The sequence below is a fragment of the Anser cygnoides genome, chromosome 4, assembly GCF_040182565.1.
Source record: "Anser cygnoides isolate HZ-2024a breed goose chromosome 4, Taihu_goose_T2T_genome, whole genome shotgun sequence".
NCBI lineage: Eukaryota > Metazoa > Chordata > Aves > Anseriformes > Anatidae > Anser > Anser cygnoides.
In genome coordinates this window covers 74,324,692-74,350,102 of record NC_089876.1, presented here as the reverse complement: position 1 = coordinate 74,350,102, position 25,411 = coordinate 74,324,692, and the positions used below count along the sequence as shown (strand labels likewise).

General features: G+C 36.1%; 1 protein-coding gene across 1 annotated transcript in view; it reads left to right on the top strand.

Annotated features, from left to right (window-relative positions):
* Positions 1-25,261, top strand: part of CENPE (centromere protein E) — a 35,666-nt gene extending 10,405 nt beyond the window's left edge. Inside the window, 27 exon segments of the mRNA XM_048066447.2 lie at positions 1,617-1,691; positions 1,953-2,081; positions 2,454-2,588; positions 3,157-3,334; positions 3,798-3,952; positions 5,136-5,450; positions 6,318-6,629; positions 6,818-6,976; positions 7,826-8,032; positions 8,868-9,158; positions 9,270-9,425; positions 10,293-10,514; positions 11,379-11,537; positions 11,742-11,972; positions 13,223-13,360; positions 14,250-14,450; positions 14,533-14,679; positions 16,335-16,547; positions 17,696-17,905; positions 18,392-18,601; positions 19,825-20,046; positions 20,658-20,861; positions 21,431-21,543; positions 22,060-22,157; positions 22,656-22,818; positions 23,308-23,567; positions 24,472-25,261. Coding sequence (XP_047922404.2) covers positions 1,617-1,691; positions 1,953-2,081; positions 2,454-2,588; positions 3,157-3,334; positions 3,798-3,952; positions 5,136-5,450; positions 6,318-6,629; positions 6,818-6,976; positions 7,826-8,032; positions 8,868-9,158; positions 9,270-9,425; positions 10,293-10,514; positions 11,379-11,537; positions 11,742-11,972; positions 13,223-13,360; positions 14,250-14,450; positions 14,533-14,679; positions 16,335-16,547; positions 17,696-17,905; positions 18,392-18,601; positions 19,825-20,046; positions 20,658-20,861; positions 21,431-21,543; positions 22,060-22,157; positions 22,656-22,818; positions 23,308-23,567; positions 24,472-24,569 — 5,001 coding nt within the window. The 3' untranslated portion in view covers positions 24,570-25,261.
* The last annotated feature ends 150 nt before the right edge of the window (positions 25,262-25,411 follow it).

Genomic DNA, 25,411 nt, shown 5'->3' with positions numbered 1-25,411 from the left:
TCTAGATTTCTGCAAGAGATTCTCCCTTTTCAATGTGTAATGAATGCGCTATTACTAAATATGCTATAGAGTATTTTGAAGTTAGTGAAGTATGGCTTAATAAGCATACTTGTTTCTTGTATAGGACAGTTCAGTGAGTTACAAAAGTCAGAGCTATGTCAGCATTAACTTTAAACATTGTTTAACTCAGTAATAATGCGAATGGTAATGTCTGTAAAAGGAAAAAATAAAAGCTGTTTTGTGCCACAAAGTCGGAAAATTCTATCTAGTGGATAATATGATGTAGGACATGCAGACTTTCAGTTCCTTTCACCTCCTCATGCTTTTTGTGGACCATATATACTTTTTTTGTCCAAATGTCTGTTTTTTTTCTATGCTCTAATTCTGTTACAAGTAATACATACTTATTAATACTATTAATATATTACTATTAATACTAGGTATTACGTTCTAGTTGCCCAAGGGCTAGACTGTCAAATAAGTTACAGAAGGAAAAGACTTCTGAGGTATTGAGACATGGATGTACTTTATTCCATTTCTTACCCAATGCCTTTTCCAGAAGGAACCGATGCTTTGCTGTGTTGGCTGCAGACTGCTTGTACACCCTAGGCTGTTTAATATCCTCTTACCATGATGCTAAGGTTGAACTGAAGTTGCATCCTTTCACACTGTTTCAGGTTACAACTTAACAACCTCACCTATTATTTCTGTTCCCCACAAAGATTTATAGGTATATTCTGAAGCCAACATTTAACAAATCCTGTTACAGTTGTCCCTGAAAAACCTTTGTATGTCTAATGACAAATATAATAGTCTAAACTACCTTAAGTTGCAAGAACTGCTTTTTGAACAAATCATATCTTCAGATCCATATCTGAAGATACTCCCTAAAATGTAAGCATTTGATACCTGTGTAGCAAAGTAATTACAGCATAAGTGACAGGTCACATACTTTACTAAGCACATGTAGTTGAAATCATCAATTTCAGCCAGCAGACACACAGAGGTAAACTCTACTGTGAATAATGACATAAAGTGACTTTTAACAGATAGTTTGATACTATTTCTACAGCTATCCTCTGACCTGAAAATTACAGGTTAGGTTTCCTCCTCCCTATACGTGTAGCTTTTCTCTCTAGTCTTCTACTTGTGCCTCCTTTCAGAGGATGCAACTTGAATGTGTTCATGGCTTGCTTACTTCACCTCAGTTTTGACACTTTCTAATTCTTGTCATTGAATAGATTATATCAAATAGCTGCACTGTGTTGTAAAAAGCTGCTTAACATGACCAATTTGAAGTTTTATATCTTACAGATTTGTGCATGAAATGGCTTTGATCACATTGCTTTCACTTCTTGAGCTGTTGCAGATTAAGTTGTACTTGAATTCTTTCAGTTTGCTGGGAAGCTGAAATAGAGCTTTGCATCTTATCTATCAGTTTGAAAGAATGTAGCAGCTTGCTTTGTACCTGTTTAAATACATACATATGGTTTGCTACCTAATAGAAAAGAAAACATAAAGTAGACCTTGCTTATTTTCATGGCGATGGCAGCTAATACTATTGGTGTGGGCGCTTTCTAACCTACTCTGCAATTTTGCTTCATTTTGCTCCACAGATAGAGCTAATGCATGAAATTACCAACCTAAAGAATATAGTTTCAAATGCTGAAGTGTACAATGAAGAACTTGAGGTGAGTCTGTCTGATAAACTTGCATGCAGTAAGACTTTCATGGAACATTGTTTGGTTTATGTTGATTATACTCTTATCTGCTATGGACAGTCTAGACGTACAGGGTTCTGGTTAGTCTTACCAGCTATAAACTTACCAGTTATAAACTTAGTAACAGTTATTATGTAAGATTGAGTTTTCTGTTAGATTTCTACCTGGAAAAAAAATGGAACTACGTTTTCCCTTGTTTTTTTCTTTTCCCTTTTCTCCTGTAACTTTTAGGCAGAAATAAGCTCCAAATTGGAACAGCTGAAAGAGAAAGAGAACAAAATAAAGACATTACAGAATCGTGTGGAAGAATTGCAGAAAGCAGGAGTGGAAAAAAAGGACGCATCTTTTTCAGTTGTAAACGTGAGTTTTCTTCTGGGGTTGAGAGGCTATGTTGGATTTTACTTTGCTGGGTATGAGTTAAATATAATTATAGCTTTAGATTAGTTAAAATCTGCTGTTAAGCGAACTAGCTATTTTTTGAAGCTTAAAACACTAATTTACTACATCAACAGTTCTCCTGCAAGAAGCTTATTTTATACAGCAATACTTTGGTGAAGTAAAGCTATGGGAAAGGTTGCACTTTATCTGAGCTCTGTCCTTCTACTGTTCCTTTTAGATGGAATAATGAACCATGTTCTCTAAGTCTCTTCTGTACTTTAACCATATTATAATGATCATGTTTGCTTTATTATGGCCTGTTTCAGCTTTTTTATTATTTTTCTTCTATTTCAGAGAGATTCTGATAAACTAATTGAGGAAATTCAACAGCTGAATAAATCCCTCTTAGATAGTGAAACTATAGCCTTGGATGCCAAAAAAGAATCTGCTTTTCTCAGAACTGAAAATTTGGAGCTGAAGGAGAAAATGGCAAGTACTTGTTAAACTACTTTTGTTGCTGTACCAAATACGGTTGAGGTACTATTGTCTTACAATCAGTAAATACAAGATTTGGCTAATGACTCATGCTCCAAGTGATGTTTTCACTCTGGAACTCATGGAAAACAGGTCTTAGGAGAAAGATGAAGGGATAATAGAGGCTTGTTGTGCAGGAGTAAGTGTTCAGTTTATCAGTATGGAGAGAATAAATGAATAGTCTTTGGGGAGTTCCTGGGACGTAAGACTCCAAGTCTGATTTTTACCAGGGAATAAAACAGTAAGATGAATTCAGGAAAGTGGGGTGGACCTTACTTTGAGCTTTGATGGAGTAAAAATGAAATGGGTCAAGTGGTTATGGTTCAACCTCTAATGTAAGGTACATTTTGGTCAGCACTCTAACAGGAATTAAGTTCTTTAACTGCGACGACTTCTGTTGTATTTATCATGATCAAAGTTGTTCAGGGCAACAATAGGAAATGTGATGGATGCAATGTTTAACTGTTAAGCAAGTAGGCTTGTATTTTGTGTGTGAACTGCATGTTGTTTTGTTTTCCTGAAGAATGAACTCTTAAATAATTACAAGCAAATGCAAAAGGATGTGCAACTCTATCAAAGTCAAATAGAAGCAGGAAAAGCCAGCTACAAAAAAATGCAAGCTGACTTGCAGAAAGAATTGCAGTCTGTATTTCAAGAAAACACAAGGTTAACTTCACTGATGGAGGGTAAAGTTCCAAAAGGTACTATTCAGTTTGAGTTGGTGCTCTCTTCCCCTCCCTTGCCCCTTCTCCCTTTTCCCCATTGAGGTGGGTGGTAGGGAAGATTTTGGCTCTTTTCCCAAATGTTTAGAGCATTTGTCAACATAAAATATTTCTCTCTCTGATACTGCTGGCACATAACAACTACTTCAGCACTTTCTTAAATTATTTGGAAAACTGTGACTTCTAGAATGTTTTGTTTCACACGAAGACAGTCACGTGGATGAAGACTATTGGTGAAAACCTAAAATAAGCTGGATGTTCATCTAAGTGACGACCAAATTCAGACTAGTAGTTTCATCTTTTAATTTTTGATCGTTACAAAATACACTTTTCTAGACTTGAACGAATATCACATTCAGAGTGCATTATACCTCTTCTGCTTAATTTAAAACCTGCTTTTCTTCTCTCACGCTTTCTAATCTAAATTTGTTCATTTTTCTAGATTTGCTTTCTGTTGTGGAGCTGGAAAAAAAGGCATCTGATGTAAAAGCGGAGCTAGAAAAAGCACTGGAAGAGAATGCACTCCTACAAAAACAAGTAAATGAGCTATCAGAATTTCAGTCTCTACCAAATACTGTTGAGATACAGCAGAGAGAGGTAAACAAAAAAAAAATTTTTCTGGAGAAAATTAAATTTTCTGGAGCTGGACTTCCTTACGTGTTCTTTATATTGTGCTTCATGAGTTACACATTAGAATTTCCTATACAATAGGCCTCTCAAAGACAAAAGTAGTCTTGAATCAAATAACATGAAATTTTAAAAAAAAAAAAAAACATTAAGCTGCTTTTCCTCAGATATCTGATATTTACATTCAAGAAAAAATCAAAGATCGCGTGTTCAGTCTGCTATAACTAATCAAGAATTTCTAGTACAAAGTTTGCTTATTTACCGTGGTCATTATTTGATAACTGCATGTGTAGGTATAATGGTGATTGATCCTCATTCACTGTTCTAAAACTGAATTTTTGTTTGTGAGGAGTAAATTTTAAGACATCTGGGTAGAAATGCTGGTTGAGAAGTAGAAGATTTAACTCAAGTTTTCCACAATTTTCAAGGAAGCTTTCTTGTTTCCTGGCAGGGCAGGGCTTAGTAAACTGTTTCCTACAAGCGTGTCTGAAGACTTCTATGCAATAGCTTCAAGTTGTGGTGTGTGGTTTTGTTTCTGTTTGTTTTGTTGTTGTTTTTTTTTAATCCTCAAATACCTGCTGCTAAGTATATGAACTTAGAATGGCTCAGGGCAAGTAATTTTGCCAAAACTCGGTTGTAAATACTTAGCAGAAAGCTCCAAAAACTTCAGTGTCCTACTTCTACAAATCACAGAATCACAGAATTGTAGGGGTTGGAAGGGACCTCGAGAGATCATCAGGTCCAATCCCCTTATATAATAAACATTAATTAGATGTTAACAACTTTATAAAATCCATATCATAAATAAAATCTTGGTACATCAGCATACTTACTCAGTTTAGAAGCTATAGTTAGGAGTATTAATCCATTCTTAGCTCAGATATATAGAAAAATAAAATATTTTTTAAATGTCTAAAAAAAAGAATTAGTTTGGCTTTTTGGACCCAATGGGGCTTGCCGTCATCCCTTTTATTTGAAGATTTGTTTGGGTTTTATTTTGTTGGGGGAGAGTCTGGAAGTCTAGCACCATACTGCACTCTGTGTTTGCCTATATTTGTTTCCTAAGCCTGCATATGAACATGTTTTTTTTCATTACATAGCTGTGATAAATACTGACTTAGAAAATGCTGTTAATGTTTTCTTCTGTTGGCAGATTCTTGAAAAATGTGAGGAGCTACGCTTACTAAAACTGGAAAGAGAAAAGCTGCTCTCTGAGGCAGCTGATAATGAAGTTAAACTTAAGTATATGACTGAAGAAATTGGAAAATCAAAAGAAGATCTAGCAGATGCACAGCTTAAATATGAAAACTCTGATCAGGAATATGTAGCACTTAAACAACTGCATGAAGAACTAGAACTAAAATACGTAGCTGCATCGGAGGACAATGAACAAATGAAACTCCAAATAGAATATCTATCTAAAGAAGCAGAAGAGTCTAAAACAGCCTTGGATGATGTGAAATTAGAGGTCAGTGTCGTCTTGATCCTTTAGACATGTAAGATAGAAAGAATTCTTTCATAGTATTAAAATCACTTGGAGAAGTGATCTTGAATGTATAAATAACATTGCTGTTGAAATTCTTGTAGTGTTAGTGGATATTACTTGTTCTTTGCCAGATGTACAAAGTCGTAGGCTTATGCATCTCAGTGGTCCTTCATGGGCAAAGAAACATAGTTTACTCCAGATTATGTGTTCTCCTTCTGTACTCTAGTTTTAATTCTTATTTTCCCATTCTTAAGTTTATTTATTGTGTAAATTGTATTTATTTATTATTCAAATTTTATTTATTATGAAAATATATTTTACATATGTAGCTATGATACTCTGAAATTGTAGAAACAAAGCTTTCTCCTCAGGGAAATGTTTAGGATTTTGCTTTAAAAGAAACAAAAGGGAAGATCTTTCAAACCAGAGAAAACCACTGCATTAATTGGGAAATATAAAGGGGGGGAGGAACGTGTTTTAGAAGAAAAGGAAATTAAAGATGCCTATATTTCTGATAAGCCTTTTGGTAGTGACATGGCTGTCATAATCAGCTATAGATTTGATTGCTTCCTAAGCTAGGCTACGGTTTCATGTGTGTTTCTTGTGTTTTAGCATGGCTTTTCCTGCTAAGGAGAAACCATCATAAGGTTTCCAGAAACAGATGCTTATTTAATGTGGGCAAGAATGTAAGTGGAGGCTTAAAGTGAAACGGTGGAACTTCTATTCTTTCGTTGAGGAGTGAGAGGATGCTAGCTTTTCTAAGCTAATGTGAGTCTGTGAGAACATGTATGTAACATGCTGTTTTGCATTACAATGAAAGTGTCTGGTCTTTCCCTTTATAAACTAAAGCTCTCTAACAAAATGAAAGAATTGGAAGAAAAGACAGCAGAGCACGAACATCTCCTTGGTGTAAGAGAAGATCTTATTCAGACTCAGCAGAAGCTAAATGAAATGGAACAATTAAAAGAGCAAGAAAAGATTATGGAATCAAGATTGGAGGCCAAGGATTCAGAGATACAGGCAGTTCTTCAACAGCTTAGTGGATGTTGGGAAGAAATAAAAACTCTCACTCAGGAAAGAGATTACCTGAAACAAAAAGAGGAGTCTCTCCAAGCTGAGAAGGACCAGCTCAGTGAAGATATCAAGGACACTGTTTCAATGGTAGGAATTCTGCCTTTATTGAAGTGGACCATACATATTAAGGGGAAAGAATGTAAGAACAGTTATAAACAATATTGAATAGGGGATTAGGAGAGTGGAGTTTTTTGTTTTTATTCAAGGAGTACTTACTAATGTGGCAAAACACCTCAGACTTTTCTCTTGTGGATTTTCTTTCTTTTATTCTAAAGAACATTTTAGCGCATGAAGAACTGAGAAATGCACAGAGTTCTCTCAAGCAGTCCCGGGAAGCTGTTAAGAAGTTGGAGAAAAGTATTTCTGAAAAAGAGTCTCAGATGCTGAGTGTTGAGGAGACACTAAGGAAAACCATTAGTGAACTTGAAATACAGGTAAGATGATATGTGATCATTCAAAACTTAATTGTTAAAAGCATTTTCCAATATGTGAAAATAAGCCTGGTTAATGTCCTTGCAGTCTCATCTGTTTGCCCTTAAATTTCTACACCTTTGGTAGAAAGCGTGTGACATAGTGCTCTCTGATCCAAGCCTTCACAGCTTGATGCTCTACAGAGAGATCAGCATCTTCTGATGTACAGTAATAAATCTGTGCTTAACTAGTGTGTTCCAGAGCTGACAAATGGAATGACAAATGGAAGAAAAGATGAGTTACCATAAGCTTTATGGTTTGTAACACTCAGGTCCCAATGAGAAGCCTAGCAAGTGGTTGTAAATGGCAGCTGAGCTCCAAACACATAGCAGAAAACTGATCCCATGTCTTCATGCTTGTGTACAACAACTCACAAGGAAGGATGCTGAGAATATTTTCTTGTGCAGTTGCTTCAGTGGCAATTTCTTTGGCAGGACAATCTGTAATATATGAGACTGGACTTTAGCCTGAAGTATATCAGCTGCCAAACCCAATAAGTCAGTGGTCATTAATTCAGTATTTGCACGGGTTTTTTTGAGTGGATGCATAAAAATAAGTGAAGAGATTCTCTCTTATTTGGCTTCTTTTCTCCCAGACATTTTCTAAATAAAATGTGGACAGTTGCAGAAGAGATTGCTGAAAAGTTAACATTTAAAACAGGTGACAGAAAGGCCAAAGGTTGTTTCGTATTTTTTTTCCTGTTTTAATTACAGCAGTTTAATACTAGAAATGCTGTAGAAGAATGAATCAAATTTTTTGTATTTAATTTTGGTTTTGAATTAAAGGAAATGCTATCTTTGCACGCCTTGTAGATATCACAAATGACAGAAGAAATTAAAAACATCACATCAGAGAGAGACCGGCTTGCTGAAGAAAAAACAGAAAAAAACTGTAGTGAAAGTGATCAGCTTCAAGTGCTAAAGGAACAGATAGTTTTCCTTACACAAGAGAACAATTCATTGCAAGATAAGCTGGACAACTTACACTTGAAAAAAGAAGAGAATGGGGAAGGAACTCCGGTAAATATTATACTAAGTTTGTAACAGAAAACCTACCTATTTAAACTTGACCTTGAGTGAAAACAATTTGCAAAACAAACCAGAGAAGGGTGCTTGACTGCAGACTATTGGACTCCACAATTATTACTGTTTACCTGAAAGTTATTCAACCAATACAGTTGGATATAGTCAACTAATAGTAGGATATGACAAGCTTTGCTGTAAAAAAAAATTTTATCTTGTTATCTTGTTCTGAGTTGACCTGTACAGAGACATGGTTGTGTAATTAAGTAGTTAAAGCTAAAAATTGCTCATCTGGAAGGGGTGGTTCTGCTTTTTCAAAGCATAGAAATTATTTTTTTTTATTTTCCTGGCAATGTGTGTTAAGGGACTTCGCAGCTAACATCCTCCATAATTGGGTATGCTGATTGTGTGAGTGGTTTTAACATAAATGTATATTTTAAACTGTCTATAAAGTGTATGCGTATACTAATATTTATGGGAGGGCAGACAAACTTTGAGGAAATAATTGTCTTGACACCATTATTATCTGCTCTCGAGATAAGAAGTAGGAACGAGATCTCTGTAGTGATCGCTTTTCCTCAGGCTTAAACTATGGCTGTGAAGTTCTGCTTCTGGCAACTTGTTTCAGAACTCACCGTGTCAAACTGTACTTATACACATCTCTTTTTTTTCCAAGAAACTTGAATTACATATTGAATTCAAAGATATTTGTATGCAGAATTATAGGATTTAAAACATTCTATTTTACATAAATCAACTTTTCAAAGGCCAGATATGATTCTCTTAAAGTTACTTAGCTAGATGTCTTGATTTCTGTTTCTGTATGAAATAGGTATCTGAGACTCAAGAGAAGTCCATTGAGCAGGAAATACTACTTCTAAGAGAAGAGCTGAGCCAGACACAAAAGAAACTGCGTGAAATGGAAGAAATGAAAGCCAGTGAATCTAACGGGGAGTCTGAAAAAATGGGGAGAACAGATTTTACTACAAAACTGCGTGACTGTCAAGAAATGGGAACTCTGACAGAAAGAGAAGATTATGATGATGATCTTAAAATGCAACTGGAAAATCTCCAAAATGAGAGAGACCAGCTGAGAAACACTGTACAGGAGATCATTAACATGGTAAGAATAATTATCCTATTCCTTTAGGACAACAGCTTTAGTAAACTTCCATCTTAATTTTTGTAGGTGCTGTTCTGGCTTCAATGTACTTTAACTATTTTGTGTCCGCAGAATTCAGCTGTGCAGGAAGAGTTGAGATATGCTCATAACTCTATCAGACAACACGAGGAGACCATTGTGGAACTGAAAGAAAGTATTTCAGAGAAAGAAGGTCAACTCCTGAAAGTGCAAGAGGCGTTGAAGGAAACGACTGAGCTGAAGCAGAAGGTCAGATGTAGTTTTGCAAATAAAATTTCTATCAAGATTGGGCAACCCATGGCCTCTGCAGACTTCAGTTTGAAAGGGTTCAATAAATCTAGTAATAAAACTTAATTAAAAGCTTTTCCCTTTTTTTTTCCTGTATTGCTTTTCAAAAGAAAGCCATAAAAATAGAGGCAGTGAAAAGACGACCAAATTGCAATTTGACCTGTAAGCTACAACCCTTATAACAAAATCATGCGTTAGTACTGAAGGGTGGAACATTAGACATCAGTGCTGCTATTTGACTTCAATTTACTTTAAGTCTTAAACTTTTTAACATTTCTCTAATAACATGCTGTCTTTCAGCTATGTGACTCTGAAGATACTTGAGCAACTAAATGGCAGTTTAGTGCAGCAAGTTCAAGAGCAAGCTATTCATAAACTTAGTGTCTACTTATTTTCATATCTGAAGCTACTGGGTCTGTAAAGAAAACATTAACGCTTGTTAGAATCAAGCCTATCTGCTGCAGATACAGTAATGGAGTAGTTTTTGTAGAATTATAGTGGATTGTAAATTTTTACACGCTTTTGCCAGTGAGATAATCAAACTTCAGTGCTTCTAACTTTTAAGCAAAATTGTTTTCATCCTTTGCTTTCTACATTAGTAAACTAATGGCCATGTCTTCTGTAAAATAATCCCATTATAAGAACGCATATAGATAGATAATGCTTGTGAAATGTGAGCCAGTAGCACTTTTCTTATATCAACCTGATTACTGGGACAAAAAAAAATAAAACAAATTAGCATGGTAATGTTTTTTCCAAACTAACAAGTTACTTCCACCTGTGCTGGAAATGGTCAGCAGTATTAATAACAGATATTTGTTCTTTCAGCTCGCTGAAGTAACTGAAAACCTGACTCGTGTCTCTTCTGAGTATGATGTGCTACTTGCAGAAAAAGAACAGACTGAAAGAATAATGAGTGAGCACGTCTGTCAGGAGCCTGAGAAAATTGCTCTACTTAATCAGGAGAAGGATGAACTACAGCAAATGGTAGAGGTCTCTAAAGCAGAAAGAGACCAGTTAGAGGCTGACTGTCAGGAAAGCAAGGAGAGAGTATGTATTAAAATCTCTTTAAATCTTTGTTTGAAAGACATGTTATGCTACTATATTACTTCAGTCATGAAGCCTGTTGAGTATCTCTTCCTTTCTTCATTTGTTCTCAGAAGCAGTAAACTAAATTTAGTTTACTAATCCAGTCTTGATTTTGGAACTTGTTTCTTAATTCTCCTTCACCACCCGTTTGGTCACTGTGCCACTCTGGGTTTAGCCACAGTTGTTTGTTGCCTGATGGACAAACACTCCACAAGTTTCTGTTACATTTTTCATCTCCAGTAGCTTTGCATTTAGCACTGAACAGTAAAGGTAATACAAGCTTACAGAAATCAAAGGGCTTAAGTCTCCTACCTATTTCAGTCCAGAATAAATTGACAAAGAGAAAGCTAAACCTGGAAAAGAAAGTATCTAATGCATTTCTCCTTCCTGATGTCTTGTTCTTGGGGCAGAGTAGCACTTCAAGATTCCAAGTATTTGCATGAAAATATGTTTATGTTGACACAGTATTTCAGACAAACTTAACCTGAGGTGTGGTCAACAAAAATGAAGCTAGTAAGTAAGTAAAAGGAAGTCTGGTAAATCTTTCCTAAAAGATTTGCAGAGCTTTTCATGAGAATTAAAAGCTTTCATATGAATTTGAGTGAACTTCAGATAGAACCTCTAGTCTCTTTTTAAGTATGTATAGACCAGCTATTCTAAAAACTAAAATCAGTTAACTAACATCAGATCTTCAGAGTTGTAGATCTTGCTACAACACAGCTTGACAAAATATTCCTTTAACTGGTGACAGTTGCCCCAAGAATTGTAAGTAAAATTTAAGAAAGACATACTGGGTGATCAGCCATGTAACACTTTGTTCTGCAGTTGTTAAAAGTTCTGGCAGAAATGGAAAGTCTGCAGGAAGAACTAAAGCATCATAAAGAGCAAGCTAATATTCAGAAGAACTTGCTAGCAGAAGGAGAAGAGAAACTGCAAAACACTGAAGAAAAACTAACTGAAGAAATAAACAAACTGAAAGAAAAGGTAAGTACACTAACAAAAGCAACTCTTAAAACTGATTTAGAGAATGTCCCCTGAAGGACTGATTGGAATAACAGGTACCTACCTACCTGTTTTAATTTGTATTGTTTTGCAGGTCTGATAGATGAGTTTTTGCTAGTAGACCGTGACATCCTGTTGATAAATTCTATGTGCTGAGTTTGTACTGTTTTTTTAATACTTTTGTAGATAGACACGTTGAATGAGGACTTAAATTTGGTAACTAAGGAAAGGCAACAGCTGCTGGGAGAACTAAAAGAGAAGACTGAAAGTGAAAACAATAAAGACAATGAACTTCAACAACTAGAGAAACAATGTGATTTGTTAGCACAGGAGAGAGATCAGCTCCAGAAAATGCTGGAAGGTGTTCAAGCAGAGAAGAACAATCTGGAGGTTGACCTACAGAAGAGTGTTGATAAGGTGCTTTATCTTTTGATTAAAGTATAATAACGATAAATGTTTAGGAGAGAAGGTTGGCTGATTCTCGAAGCTGTCTTGAAATAGTATCTTACAAGTATTAGTGTTATATGTACAAATTGAAGATACTGGTATGCTTTAACTCCTGTCATGTGGAATTGTATTAAGGATTTATGCAAAGATGTATTCTTTCAAAAAATCTGAGACTATTTAAAATATTCTATATTTAGAATATATATATCTTCTATATTTATTTCTTATAATGAAGAACCAGAATACATGGAAGTAACTACCAAAATGCTTAATGGGCACTTTTATGAATTTGGTGGTGTGTTTTGTAGTTGAGTTCCAAAGCTGACACTGAAACAGACAAATTCTCTATGTATCTTTATTTTGCTTCTGGTTAAGGTGTAGCTTCATAACAGAGCCCTGAAACAGGTTGCCCAGACTGGTTGTGGAGTGTCCTTGTATGGGGACATTTAACACCTGCCTGGATGTGGTCCTCTGCAACACGCTGTAGGTGACCCTGCCTGAGCAGGGGAGCTGGACTAGATGATCTCTAGAGTTCCCTTCCACCCTCAACCACTCTGACTTTGTAGCGATGAAGATGACAATTGAATTGGTTGGATGGTGTCCATTGAGCAGCAGTCTTTGTTCAGACAGGGAAATCACCTCAGTGATCTGTAGTTGATTCAAATCTGTGGTAGGCAGAGAATCTTCTTACGCATGCTACCAATATTTTCCAATTCATCTATTTTAGTGTATCTGTTGCCTTGCTGTAAAACTTGAACTTCATTTGAAATTTGGAAATCTAGTGAAAGGAGTGCTAGTCCTGTAACAGCTAATCAAAGGTAATTTAAAGCATTTTTGGCAACTGACTGAAAGTTGTTCCATGTTAGGTCTAGAATTTATTTTCTAGATAGTTCTCAATGTGAACCCCACTCATGTTACATCTCTGCTTTGTGTTCCTCATCTCTGAAACAGGGATTGCAGAAAATAAGTCAAAGCATGTTTGTAGCATGCTCTGTATACTTCTTGACACTGAATACTGAGGATTTATCAATATTCTAATTTGGTAGGCTTTATTTAGGAGAAACGTTCAAAGACAAAATTTGCAACTTTTTCAACTAAAGCACCTTCTGTTTCTGTGAAGTATTTTGACTCCTATGAAATATTGAGTGGTCTTGTGTGTTAGAAGTAGATTCATAGATCTCAGTTTTGATATGTTAAATTTCTTTCTTTTTTTACTCCAGATTCTTGAAACAGAAAAGGAATTGAAGTGGCAGCAAGAACTCCTCAGCAATGAGAAGATCAAAGCTGAAGAAAGGGAGGAACATCTGTTAAAGGTTCAGAGGAGGTCTGAGATTCTAGAGGACAGCCTAACAAATAAGGTGAGGAGTTTTGGTTTTCAGCTAGCTACTCCATGATTATGTTTTCTGATGTTTTATCCCTGAAGAGCTAAGTTTTTGCTCAAGACAAACCCTATTTAATTTTAAATTGTCAGCCTATCACTTTTGTGTGACATAAGCATGAACATGAGAGAGGATTTTGTAAATGTTTGTTTAGTGATATTTAGAAGTGCCATTCTCGACTCATGTCAACCTTATAGCCAGCTGGGTTGGCTGCTCCACTAGAATGGACACAGATTTGTCCAACTTGTACAGGTTTAATATGATGGTAACTCTGTATGTGTTCATTGAGACTTTAAAAGGCACCACATAGACTGTTTTGAACTTAAGTGGGTTTCGAATCTTTGGTGCTTTGCACACTTTCAAACTGTCTGTTATTCAGCAAATATTGCCACTTAGCTCTTCCCAGCTCAATCTTTCTGCAGTTTTTCACTTCTTTGCTTTTCACCTGTCAAACTCTTCCTTTGTAGATCAAACAGTATAACTAAGGATTGCTTCAAGCTAGCGTATGTGTTATTGATCAAATGATTAGAACAGATAGATGGACAATGGAATTGTCTTTGCCTTTTGCTAGTTTTCCTATTTCTATTTTCTTGTAATGTAAATGCATTTTGACTGTTTCATGTTTTCCTCTTGCTTTAGTGGAAACCAGAGTTGACTAAAGTAGAGTTCTCTGGATGTAATGCTATTTCTCTTTTATTTATTTTTTCTGAGTGATTAGAAAACTGAAATTTATTTTTAAACTTCTCTTGCTGCTAATGTGAATTTTAGAATTACTGGAAATTGTATTTGACACAACTAATTTTAGTACTTTATAGTGAAGTGTACAGACTAGGACAAACACATTTCTTGTTTTTCTCCATCACTACAGATTCAACAGTTAACTGAGACGCTAAATAGTGTATCAAGTGAAAAAGACCAGTTATTGGCTGAAAGAACTAGTCATTCTTTTCAACTTAAAGAACAAATCTCATCAATTAATGAAGAAAAAGATGAGCTACAAAAACTTCTTCAGGACATCAGGGCTGAGCGGGACCAGCTCAAGATGGAATTGCAAAAGAACTCTGAGATGGTTGGTGTTGCAAGTTGCATACCTAAGTTATGAATAATTTATCTTCTTGAATGGTACTTAAATATGCATATATTTATTTCAGTATATTGAAACAAGCGCTAAACTGGAATGTGCTCTAAGTAAACTGAAGGAGAGAAGCCTGAGCGACATGTCTGTTCAAGTGGATGCACTGGATAACGCAGAACAGATGGATGATGACAGCCTGAAGGCAAAAACCTTGAAAATTAAGGTAAACTACCCTGCTTACATAAGGGTACATGTTAAAACTTAGTACCACTTGTTCCGGAGCATAAACTTTGCTTCTATGCATCATATGCTAATGGGATTGCATGTCTTGCTAAGATACTACAAACCACGGGATTGGTTGGTTTGTGGTTGCTCTTCAGTGACAGTGCATCCTGTCCTGGGAATGTTAAATTGAACTTCTCAATTGAGACATCTCGCTTGATTTACTGTCCAGTCACCTGTATCACCAATTAGTTTTTATTTGGAACTGCTTCCCTGTTTTGTTTTTCTTTTCAAAATCCCTCAAGTCCTCTCTTCTGTGCATCCCCACCCCAAAAGTAAATTGATTTCCATTAAATTGGTTTCACTAAATAGCTTCTTTCATCAAAATAAGAAGTTCCTCTAATTCTTTGTTAATTAACAATCCTGAGTATGTTTTCTCACAAATGCAAGAGCCACTACTAAACTATCAAAAGCCTAAATAAACCAGTTTTATGAAGGTATGAAATACTTTAGAGATTACCATCGTATTGCAGTCTGCACATCTGTGCAGCACAATCAGGCATCATTCTATACCTGCCAGAAGCACCCTGAGGGCTGCTTCAGTTAGCACCAGAAGTGATAACGAAAGGAATGAAAGTGAGAAACAGTCATGTAGCTTTCTCCATTCACACTGTTTCTGTGCTATACCAGCAGTAGGAACTAATAATGAGGGAAGTAAAAAAAAAAAAAAAAAAAAAAAATACAACCTGCTGATAACCTTTTAAATGTAGTCTTCCCTTCTGACTTGTAGCTGGGAGCTTTCCTAGTGGTTGCTGGGGAGCTCCTACCTCTTTTGCAGGTAGAAACAATGAGTCTGAAACTCCTTTAGGGGAGGGGGAAAAAAACTTAAATTACTTTGCTAAACCTATGTTAGCACAGCCTCTCTCACTACCTTATTAGTGTTTGTGGATGTGTGTGCATGTACCAGTACAAAAAAAAAAAAGGATTCCATGGTTATGGGAATATATGCTAGAAAGTTTAACTACCCTGGGGGAGTTTGTTCTGTAAAATGTTACTGTTGCCACAGAAGTCATCACAGTGGTACTCTGAGACTAAGCCACTCATGGCTGTTGAAAACGTTCTGGGTTGCTGTATAAAAGCTTTCTTTCCTTTTAATGTTGAAAAAGCACGCGTTACTTCAGTGCACAAGATGGGGGGAAAACAGGTATTGTAATGAGAAAGATCTTGTCTGTTTCTAGTACAGGTACTACTGGCCTATGAATTTAGTCTTTTACATGTGCCTTAAAGTGTAATCTGGCTTCATATATCTCATATTTGAGCTGCAGCTCACTAGGAGTGCCTCGAAGCTTGTTTGCCCTATGAGGCCTGCTCATGATTTGCACAAAAGGACCCAGGAGACCAACTCAAACCCCATTCAGAGGGCAGTCCCAGTGGCAAACTTGTGAACAGGCAACAAATTTCATTTCAGACCCAGCTTCAGTGCTTTTGTCATGCTCCTGCGGCAAGTCAAAACTTGAATGTTTAGTCCTATTAACTTTTTTGTTGTAAAACCAAAACATGCTGTAGGGGTTAACCTGGAACCTAATGTAAAGCTGCTGTTCATAGCTAATGACTCTTTTTCTTTATTGTCACTGAATTTACTTAATTTGTATTTAGGAGCTTCTTGAGATATTCCCAAGTATGCAGAAGAGGTATGAATGTCTCTCCACAATGTCTCTTTATGTAAAGAACGAACTGAATAGCCAGAAAGCAGTGATAGCTGTGATACTGACTCAGCTTTCATCAGAACAAAGTAAGCAAGTCAAAAGACTTCAAATGGAAAATGAGAAAATAAACAGTCATCTCCAGAATCTATTGAACAGACTCAAGGTACCAACTTAAAATGCTGAATATGTGGATGCTTCATGTTGCTTTGTTTCATGCTTTTTTTTTTCCAATAAGCTCTCAGTACTAACAGCAAGGATTCTGTATATATGCTCAAGCTTTGATTTTTGTTTTCCGTAAGGCATGCATTCATGAAGCCCATTACAATCCTGGAAAACTGGAGCTATTTAGATTAGCTAACCTTAATTTTTGACTATAGTTCAGCTGCTTTGCACAGCAATATTTCATCAGTGTTAATCCATTTCCATTGGTGTGAAAAGAAGTATTCTGTGCTCCGTAAAGGAAATTATGGACCCCTGAGTACATATTTCATTGGACAGGAAGGATGTGCAAGATGCCTTGGAGAAGTATGTTTGTTCTGCAAAATTGCCAAGTAGTTTAACTTCTATGGCCTTGCAGACCTTCCCCAATCTGTAGTTCAATGGACAAACAAATTCCAATTATCAGGAAAAATTAAGGTGAATTGAGAGAGAATTTGTTGTCATTAACAAAAGCACATCAAACTATACAGTATTTTTTTTGTTTCAGTTTCTTTATTTACCATGAAAGTTTCGGTTGGGAGGGGTGGGGGTGTGGAACAACGATGGGGTGACAATTCTGGTAATAAAAATATCAAATAGTTGTATTTTAGAATTATCTATTAACTAAAAATGTTAACAAATATTCTGAAGAACATGATCTCCTAACTTCACGTAGATTATTTAATGTTTTTCTTTTTCAATAGATGCTTTTCAACTTTTATGCTCGAGATGTTTAGGATTTAAGTGATTTTGGCTAGAGCAAAGCTTTAAATTAGCACAGTGATATTCTATAACTTTAACAACTCTAGGATAAAATCAGTATAACAAAACTATTTTGGTTTTCAAAGTCTAGATGCCTAGAAGGCTGTCTTAGCCTTTTAAGCTATTTTTTTGTGGACTCCTTTAAAAAAGAAAATGCTGACCCAGCTGAAAGTCTCACATGCCATTGCTATATGACATGAGAACTTAGTTTTCGTAGTCGTGTTTCAGTTGTCTTAAACATCTATTTGCTAGGAGAGTAAGTAGACTGAATTATAAAATATGGAATTTTAGCTGGATGCAAGGTAGCATTTTAAAGCATACTCACTGATATGTCCTGTGCTTCTACAACAGTTTCATTTCACTCATGTTTGCTCAAAGAAAAGGGAGTATCATGCTACTGTTAACAAGTATGAAATGGAATTGCTTGAGGAAAAGAGAAAACAAGATCAGCTACAAGCTCAAATTCGGTGTTTCAAGGAGTTTCATTTGAACCAGAATGAAATACCTTCTCAAGTGGTAAATGTTGGTGAAGTGCTGGAGAGTTTGCACTCGGATGCAGAGGTAGCGTTTGAAACAATTTTTCAGACAGAGACTCGTTTATTTTGAGACGGGATGTAACGTGGTTGTGCTAGTGTGATGGGCATTGTTTTCATCTGTTTAAACTTCATTTGGTGAGGGAAACAGAATTGACATTTTGTTAATGCTACCAGTTCTATAAAATGATTTTTCTGTTTTATGAAGTGTTTCTTACTGATTTGCCCTTTAGAATACGTACTACCTGATCCTAAGATGATTTTTGAAGCAATTAGATAACTTTTTACTAACACATTTTTTTTCTACTTTCACCTTCCCACCTGCCCCCAGGAATGTGGATTGTTTTCTAATTTTCCCAGTAAGGTATAGCAAAATCCATTTTAGCTTAGCAAATATGGTATAATTAGATGTTAAAACAGACTTACTGTAAATATGGAGACCTAAGGGGGCAAAACTTATATTAAACTTGTAGTTATCAAGGCAATGCTTAAACTTGATCTCTTCTTTATACAGAATATTCTCAAAGACATATCAGAAATGGAAAGTGAACTTCTCAGCATAGAGACAGAGTTACAGCAGGAAGAAAGTGATAGAAAAGAAACAACACAATTCTGGGAAGCTTGTTCAGGACTCCACTATGATGCAGAAGAACTTAAAGAAGTGTTAAAAAAAGATAATGAAAGGCTTTTACAAGTCATTAACTTCTGGACTCCAAAAGTAAAGGTAAATTAAGTTAATGAATAAGAAATACATTTTGTGTAAGCACTCTGCAAGTACCTCTGTAATCTGGTTGAAAACAAACACAAAAGGCTATTTTAAAGTTTACTCATTTAATTATTTTTAGTTTATTCAGCAGCACTTAATATAGGCATATTTAGCTGTAAAATGTAGGAATACTTGGAAGATTTTTACAGGCTTTCTTCCTCCTGCAGTCAAACTTGGAAACTTGTGTTTAAAAAGACTTTTGGGGTGATAGTTTTCCGTGTGTATGTGGTAGTGGTATTTTTGTGTGTGGTTTTCTTAAAGAGAATGAATCTTAGGAACTGTAGGTTCATAATTGTTATTACAACATTCCTTGCAGAACTTGGCAGCCTGATGCAATCACATTCTCAAGGCTTTCTGCCTACAAAATTCCATTCTTTTCAAACCACCTTTAAAATGGCTGAAGTGTTCTTTGTTGTATTTTTTGATAAAGCTTAATTGTAATTAACATTCTCACACCTTTTCTACCTTCAGAAAGTTAAATTATCCTAGAGGTCTTTCAGCTGTACTTTCCCTTTTCTTTCTTCCTTATACCACCCACAATTTGGAAAAAAGTCTGTTCTGCTCTCTGAGGTGCATCATGAAGAGCATTTCATGAGATTACATCTTTTAATAACCACATCAGACACCTCTTGGAAAACAGGCTGTGGGAGGGAATCCTTTACCTTCTGACTAGTTCTTAAGAGCAGTTGTCTTGACTTCCAGCGTACGCTTGTTACCAGGCTATTCGTACTATTCTTTCAGCTAGATTACGAAGAGCTCAACATCCTCCTTCTGCACGTGTTGTGACTCACTCTCAGCCTATTGAAAAAGAGTTAAGCTGCTTCTGTAGAATTATTTGTCAGCCTTGACTTCTACAGGATTTCCCAATGCTGACAGGCTGTTAGGAAGAATTCTTTGATAGACATTCTGTGAATCAAAGCTTTTACAACAAAAACAACAACAACAAAAATAGCATTTTCTTCTCTGTGCTAAATAACCCGAGGTGTCTCAATCTTCGTAGGAGAGGTACTCCAGCCCTCTGATCATTTGAGTGTTAGTAATTCCATTTTTGGTAATAACTGTCTTCAAATGTGACACTGAGACAAGAATGTGAAATTAATACAGGCTAAGAAACTTCCTGATTTTTCACTTATTTCTAGCTGGTTCAAAAATTTTATCTGTTCTTCATTACTTATTTTCAGATGCTCCTTCAACTTACTTCAGAGTTGAATGACAGAACTTCCAACTACTGTAAAAATGCTGATATTGAATGGAAACAGAGAAAAGAGAAAACTGAAGAGTTGCTTCAGGAACTAAACACCCTTAAGAAACAACTGGCCCCTGGTGGCTCTGCTCATCTTCTGTTAGAAGAAGAAAACTACAGACTTAATAACCACTTAAAGGCTGCAGAACAAGATAAAAAGGTACAAATATTTTTCTAAAGAAAACTTACTTAATGATTATTTTCTAAGTGAGAGTACTTTAAACTGAAAAGAAAATGAAGATTGATGACTGTAAATCTGTCACACAATACACTGGCCCACAATGGACTCTTCTTTGTAGATTACATTTTTTTTTTCCAAAAGTGGAAGTTTGAGCTCTGCCTGTAATGTGATTTAATGGGCTATTTTCTGTGCATACACACACACAGATGTTAGTTTATAAATCTCTCTAAATGCACCCAATTATTTCTGAAGTATAGGTTCCAATAATGTGATATTCTTTAAATATGTAGCATTCTCTATGTCAAACTGGAAGCTGGATAAAAATTGTCATGACTCCTAGGGGATTGCACACTCATTTTCCTTCTGTCCATACTTCTAATGTCAAAGTTACTTGTGTTCAAAGCATGTTTTTTAGACTTGAATGTTCCAGAATAGTAACAGATAAAACAGAACAATGCTATAGACTGTATAGGAATTGGTGTTTTGTTTGTTGTTGTTTTGTTTGTTTTTATTAAGAATATCACCCTGTGCTGTGCTGTGATGTTGTTATAACTCTTGGTTTGGTATAACTGGTTGGTATATCTCAACAGGCTATGGAAGTAAAAATCCAAAAGTTGGAAAATATAATAAATGAAGCAGAAAAAAATGTCAGAGAAAAAGATGACAGGATAAATAAGTTACAAGCACAGATAAAAGTAAAAGCAGCTACAAGTGAGCTCACCCAGCTGAAAGACAAACTGAATGAGACAGAGAAGTGCCTCAGCACTGCCCTAACAGAAAATCAGAGTCTCCAGGTATGAGTCAAATTATTTTCTATTTTCATTCTCACAGCAAGGCAAGCAGAGAGCGCTGCAAAGTCGATTTGTAGTTCTGTATGGTATTCTTAGAGAAAAGCACTCTACTCACCTGTTGTAGCGTGCTGTTTCACATGCTACCAGTGCAGCTTTCAGAGACAAAATTTAGAACCCATGTTATGGTATTAGAAGCTGGATTTATCACTTATGATGTATTTCTGAAACATTCTTAAACTTCAAATTTTGAAACCGAAGCATGGGCTGTTTTTTTCTACATAATCTATTTGCATGCTAGTTCAAGATTCCCAGATTACATCTGCAAGCAAGTCAGCAAAACTTGCTAAAAATGTGAGTGCATTCATTACACCAGAGTTAAGATAGCAACTGGTACTATGGTACTATGGTACTAGTTGGTGATATGGGCATTCTTACTCCAGAATAACTTTCTGCTTCCAGCTCTGTCCTGCAACTTCTGGCAGATTGCAGTAAAGGTGCAAAGCAAGCAGTCCCCATATTCATTGCTACATAGCAATCCTTTCTTCATACTAGGTGTCTTGTTTTATTTTCAGGCAAAATTAAATAAAGGTGCGGAGTTGTACAAAGAAGAAATTGATAATCTCAAAACACAATTGGTAAAATATGATATGGAAAGAATGAAGCAATCAAATTCTTTTGATATGAAGTAAGTTCAAGTGCATTTTTTTTTTTTTTTTGAGTTTTTAACTGCTAGCTCTTCCCTAACCCCCACACCCCTGAATGAGAAGTGAGCATTCAGCTTTGGGTTTACTAGGTTTTTATTATAGCTGCATTCCACAGAAAGTAAAAGCCGTATGCATCTCAGTCAGGTTGATTACCAAATAAGCTCCATCCCCATGCACCCACCAAAATTTCTCAACCAACCTATGCTCAGCCATAAATCAAACAACTGTTCTGATGAATGTGAGGGGAAAGCATCAATGGAGAGCACTCTGTGGTTCACTGGAGAGAAAGGATGCACAGAGAATAACATAAGCTTAACTTCTGCTTTTCTGTACTTTAGCTAAAATCTAACTGACAGCCAGATGTAGTTTTTTTGTTTTGTTTTACTTCAAATATATTTGTATTTGTTAACGCATTTGAAAATCAAACTAGGTCTCTTGCAACTTTAATAATTAAGCTTAACGTTTTTCTTCTTCCCTCTCCCTGCCCACCAATATAGACTTGCTAATTATAAAGCTCTTGCAGAACACCAAGAAGAACAGTTAAGAAAGCTAAAAGAAGAACTTAGAAGAGTACAGCAAGATCACGATGTTACTGGTAAATTCCAGATCAATATAAGGGATTGTTTCATATTAAACATCCAGTTTTAAGGTTGTGTGGTTAAAATCTAGGCTGACATGCAGGCCTTTTACCTCAAAAGGACATGAGAAGGCTTGGATGCTTTGGAAGAGGTGGAAGGCTAAAACACAGTACCTGCACACACACTGTATTAGAATCACAGCAGTTTTTGTCTGGTTTTGTTTTTGTTATTTCTTTGATTGTGCTTGCAGTTGTGGTGGGTTATGCTCCCATATCTAGTTCTCTAGTTCTAATCATGATATAACTAACCATATAAGCTTCTTAATATCTCCCTGGCAGTGTGATTTCTGATGGTGGGTTTAAAAGATAGCTGTTGTAATGATACTTGTAACCTAGTGAGGTTTTACATACAAATCTACAGGAAGGAATTTTGTATAAGCATGGCTAAGATAAATATCAACTTGGTTTTAAACACTGACCAAGTAACACACACATTTGTATAAAACTATTTTCCAGTGGTGTCTAAAAAAGAAGCTCCTCAGCAATCCCAAATGCCCCTTACTTGTGGTGGTGGCAGTGGTATTGTTCAGAGCACACAAATACTTGTTTTAAAATCTGAACAAGTGAAGCTACAGAAAGAGAACTTGCAGCTGAAGAAACAAAATGACCTTCTACTAAGGTAAGTGTAAAGATAATAAAAAACCATGTTAACTAAGTCATTTCTATTTAACCTATACTGTTACAGTTTCTTTCCTGGAAATCTGTAGAAGTGAATAACTTTTCATTTTAAGATGTGAAAGAGTCTAGCAAATCTAAACTTTTAAAGGTAGTGATGTGTGTACGTATATATATTTCTTGATGGCTTTTAAGCTTTAAATTGTTTTCTTCTATAAGAATGGAATTTTAAATGCTTTTATCAATAACTGGAAAATGCATTTTGTTTGGATCTCTTTAGCTTTTGGGAAGGAAAAAAGAAAATTATGCCTCCAAAACTAAGAATACACGTTTGGACGTGGTGGGGGTTTGCATTGCCATGTCTGTGGTATGTCAAGGGAATTGTCATACAGGAACATACAGGAACTGTCTTGTCAGGAATTTTTCTTTACTTAAAAGAATTGCTTAATGTTTTTCGTAATTAAATGCTGGTGATTTTTTTTTCCCTGTTCAGTAATGAGGTTCAATTGAAAGAGGAACTTAGAAAATGGAAAGAAAGAGCCCTAAAATTGAAAGAACGATCTTCGAGAGAGACTACTCGAGAGACAGTACCAAGGTCTCCAAGGAAGACTGTGTCATATTCCCTTAGAGAGCAAAATTCACCCTTCAAAGAGCCTATTTCTCAGGAAACTGTGACTCAAGATGCATCAAAGCCTCTGCCACTGACGTGTCCAACAAATTTCTTTGATAATTCCAACTTAGGTACACTAACAGGTATGTAATGTGGTGTCCGATTAAGACTAGGAGAGGCAAAATATAAGGAGTGGTCTTCTAGTAAAAGTAGGTGTCCTGTACTTTCTGCATTCAGTCCTGAAACTCTCATGGAAACAGTGTTCTTGAATGCCTAGTTAGCATGTTGTTGAAGGGCTGACCAGCTGGTGCCAAAAAGATTGTATGTGCTGTACAGCACCCAAATACTTAAAACATTCATGAAAATTAGGCAAACGTTCTATTTCTTCTGTTGCAGTGAAAGTGTTGATGATCGATCACTTTAAAAAGAGACTAGGCAGAGTGTCATTCCTACCAGATCGATGATGCTATAGAATCTTCTGCTTTTTAACATTACCTGAGTTAAGTACCTGCTTCTGGCAAAACTGATTCTCATAGACTACTCAGTCATCTATTCAGAGTTAACTGCTGGTTAACTTTTTTTCCTAAATTTCTTTGCTGAGATGGTCGATTTTAGTCTTTTGACGTGAAATCTGCTAGTCTGGCAGCTTCCAGCTGCGGTGACAGCTGCCCTAGTCAGGATGTCTCATCTCTGGCCTGGTAACTTCTGGGGAAATCTAGTGATCAGTGCTAGCATATTAACACTACTGCCCTCATCAACTCGCGTCTAGAAGCTCCTATAAGACCCCAGCAGACATATTAAAGACTTAACAAGTTTTCAAGGTATTAATGGCAGGCTTCCAGAAAGAATGACTCATTGCCATTTCTTGTGATGGGCAACTTAATAATGGCAACTTCATAATAGTACAGACTTCTTAGCAACACCATGCTTCTTTGAGGCCAGCTTTGGTAGCTGACTCCTAAAACCCTAGTCAAGATTAAATTGCTGTATTCCTACTACTTGTGAAACTGGGAAAGCATTGCTGTAATATTCTTCTCTTCTGTGTAGATACGCGACCTGCAGGAATAGAGCCCACAGAAGAATATCTGAAGCAGTGGTTTGGAACTTCAGAGAAAGACAAAGCCCCTGATTGTACCACCCAGTAAAGGTGTTCTGTTGTAAGCCGCCTTTGCAGTGGTAACATCCAGAATCTGCCTCTATGGAAGATAGTTCCTTCAGGTTAAATCATCAACTGTGGGAAGAGCTCTGGCAGCATGCAATTCCCTTGTTGTCCTGGAGCTGCTGCTTCCCCCAGCTGGAAGAGCTGCAATACAAGAACAAAAATTGAAAAGCAGTCATGTTGCCTGCAAACTGCTGCTGATGTTCTTCTTCGGTTATTTTCTGGATAGCGAAGAAAAAAAAGCTAACATACTGAAGAAAAATGGACACAGGAATGAATCACAAACTAATCTACTATGAAACTTCTCAAACTTCTCTGGCATTCCTGCAACAGTCCTGTCCGGGTGGTTTCTATCTTCAGAAAGCTGTTGATTTGGAAAGAACTGTTCTCACTAGTTACTTTTTGTTTCTCAGTATAGAAGTTTTATACTTTTTTTTTTTTTTTTTGAGACTGTGGAAACTGCATTTTTATCACAACTTTAACCTCTGTGTTGGGCACTGCAACTGAAGCTACTCGTTTTCTGTTTTGTAAGGCACAAAATCAAGGATTTCTCTTAAACTCTTTACAATATTTCTGCAGCTCAGTCAATTATGGTGCCAGGAGTAACTTTGTATTTTGTATCATCTGTGAGTATACTTCTACTTCCTGTTTGAAGTTGGACATCTGGATTTTTTTTTTTTCCAAACAGTAAGCAATGGATCTAATTGATGCTTCAGTTACTCTAGTGAGTGAAAAACAAATTGTACAATCAGGGCTGTATGGCAGACTGTTTTACTATCCTGCTTACCTGAATTTTGAAACTTATTTTTTATGTCCTGTATAAGAAGG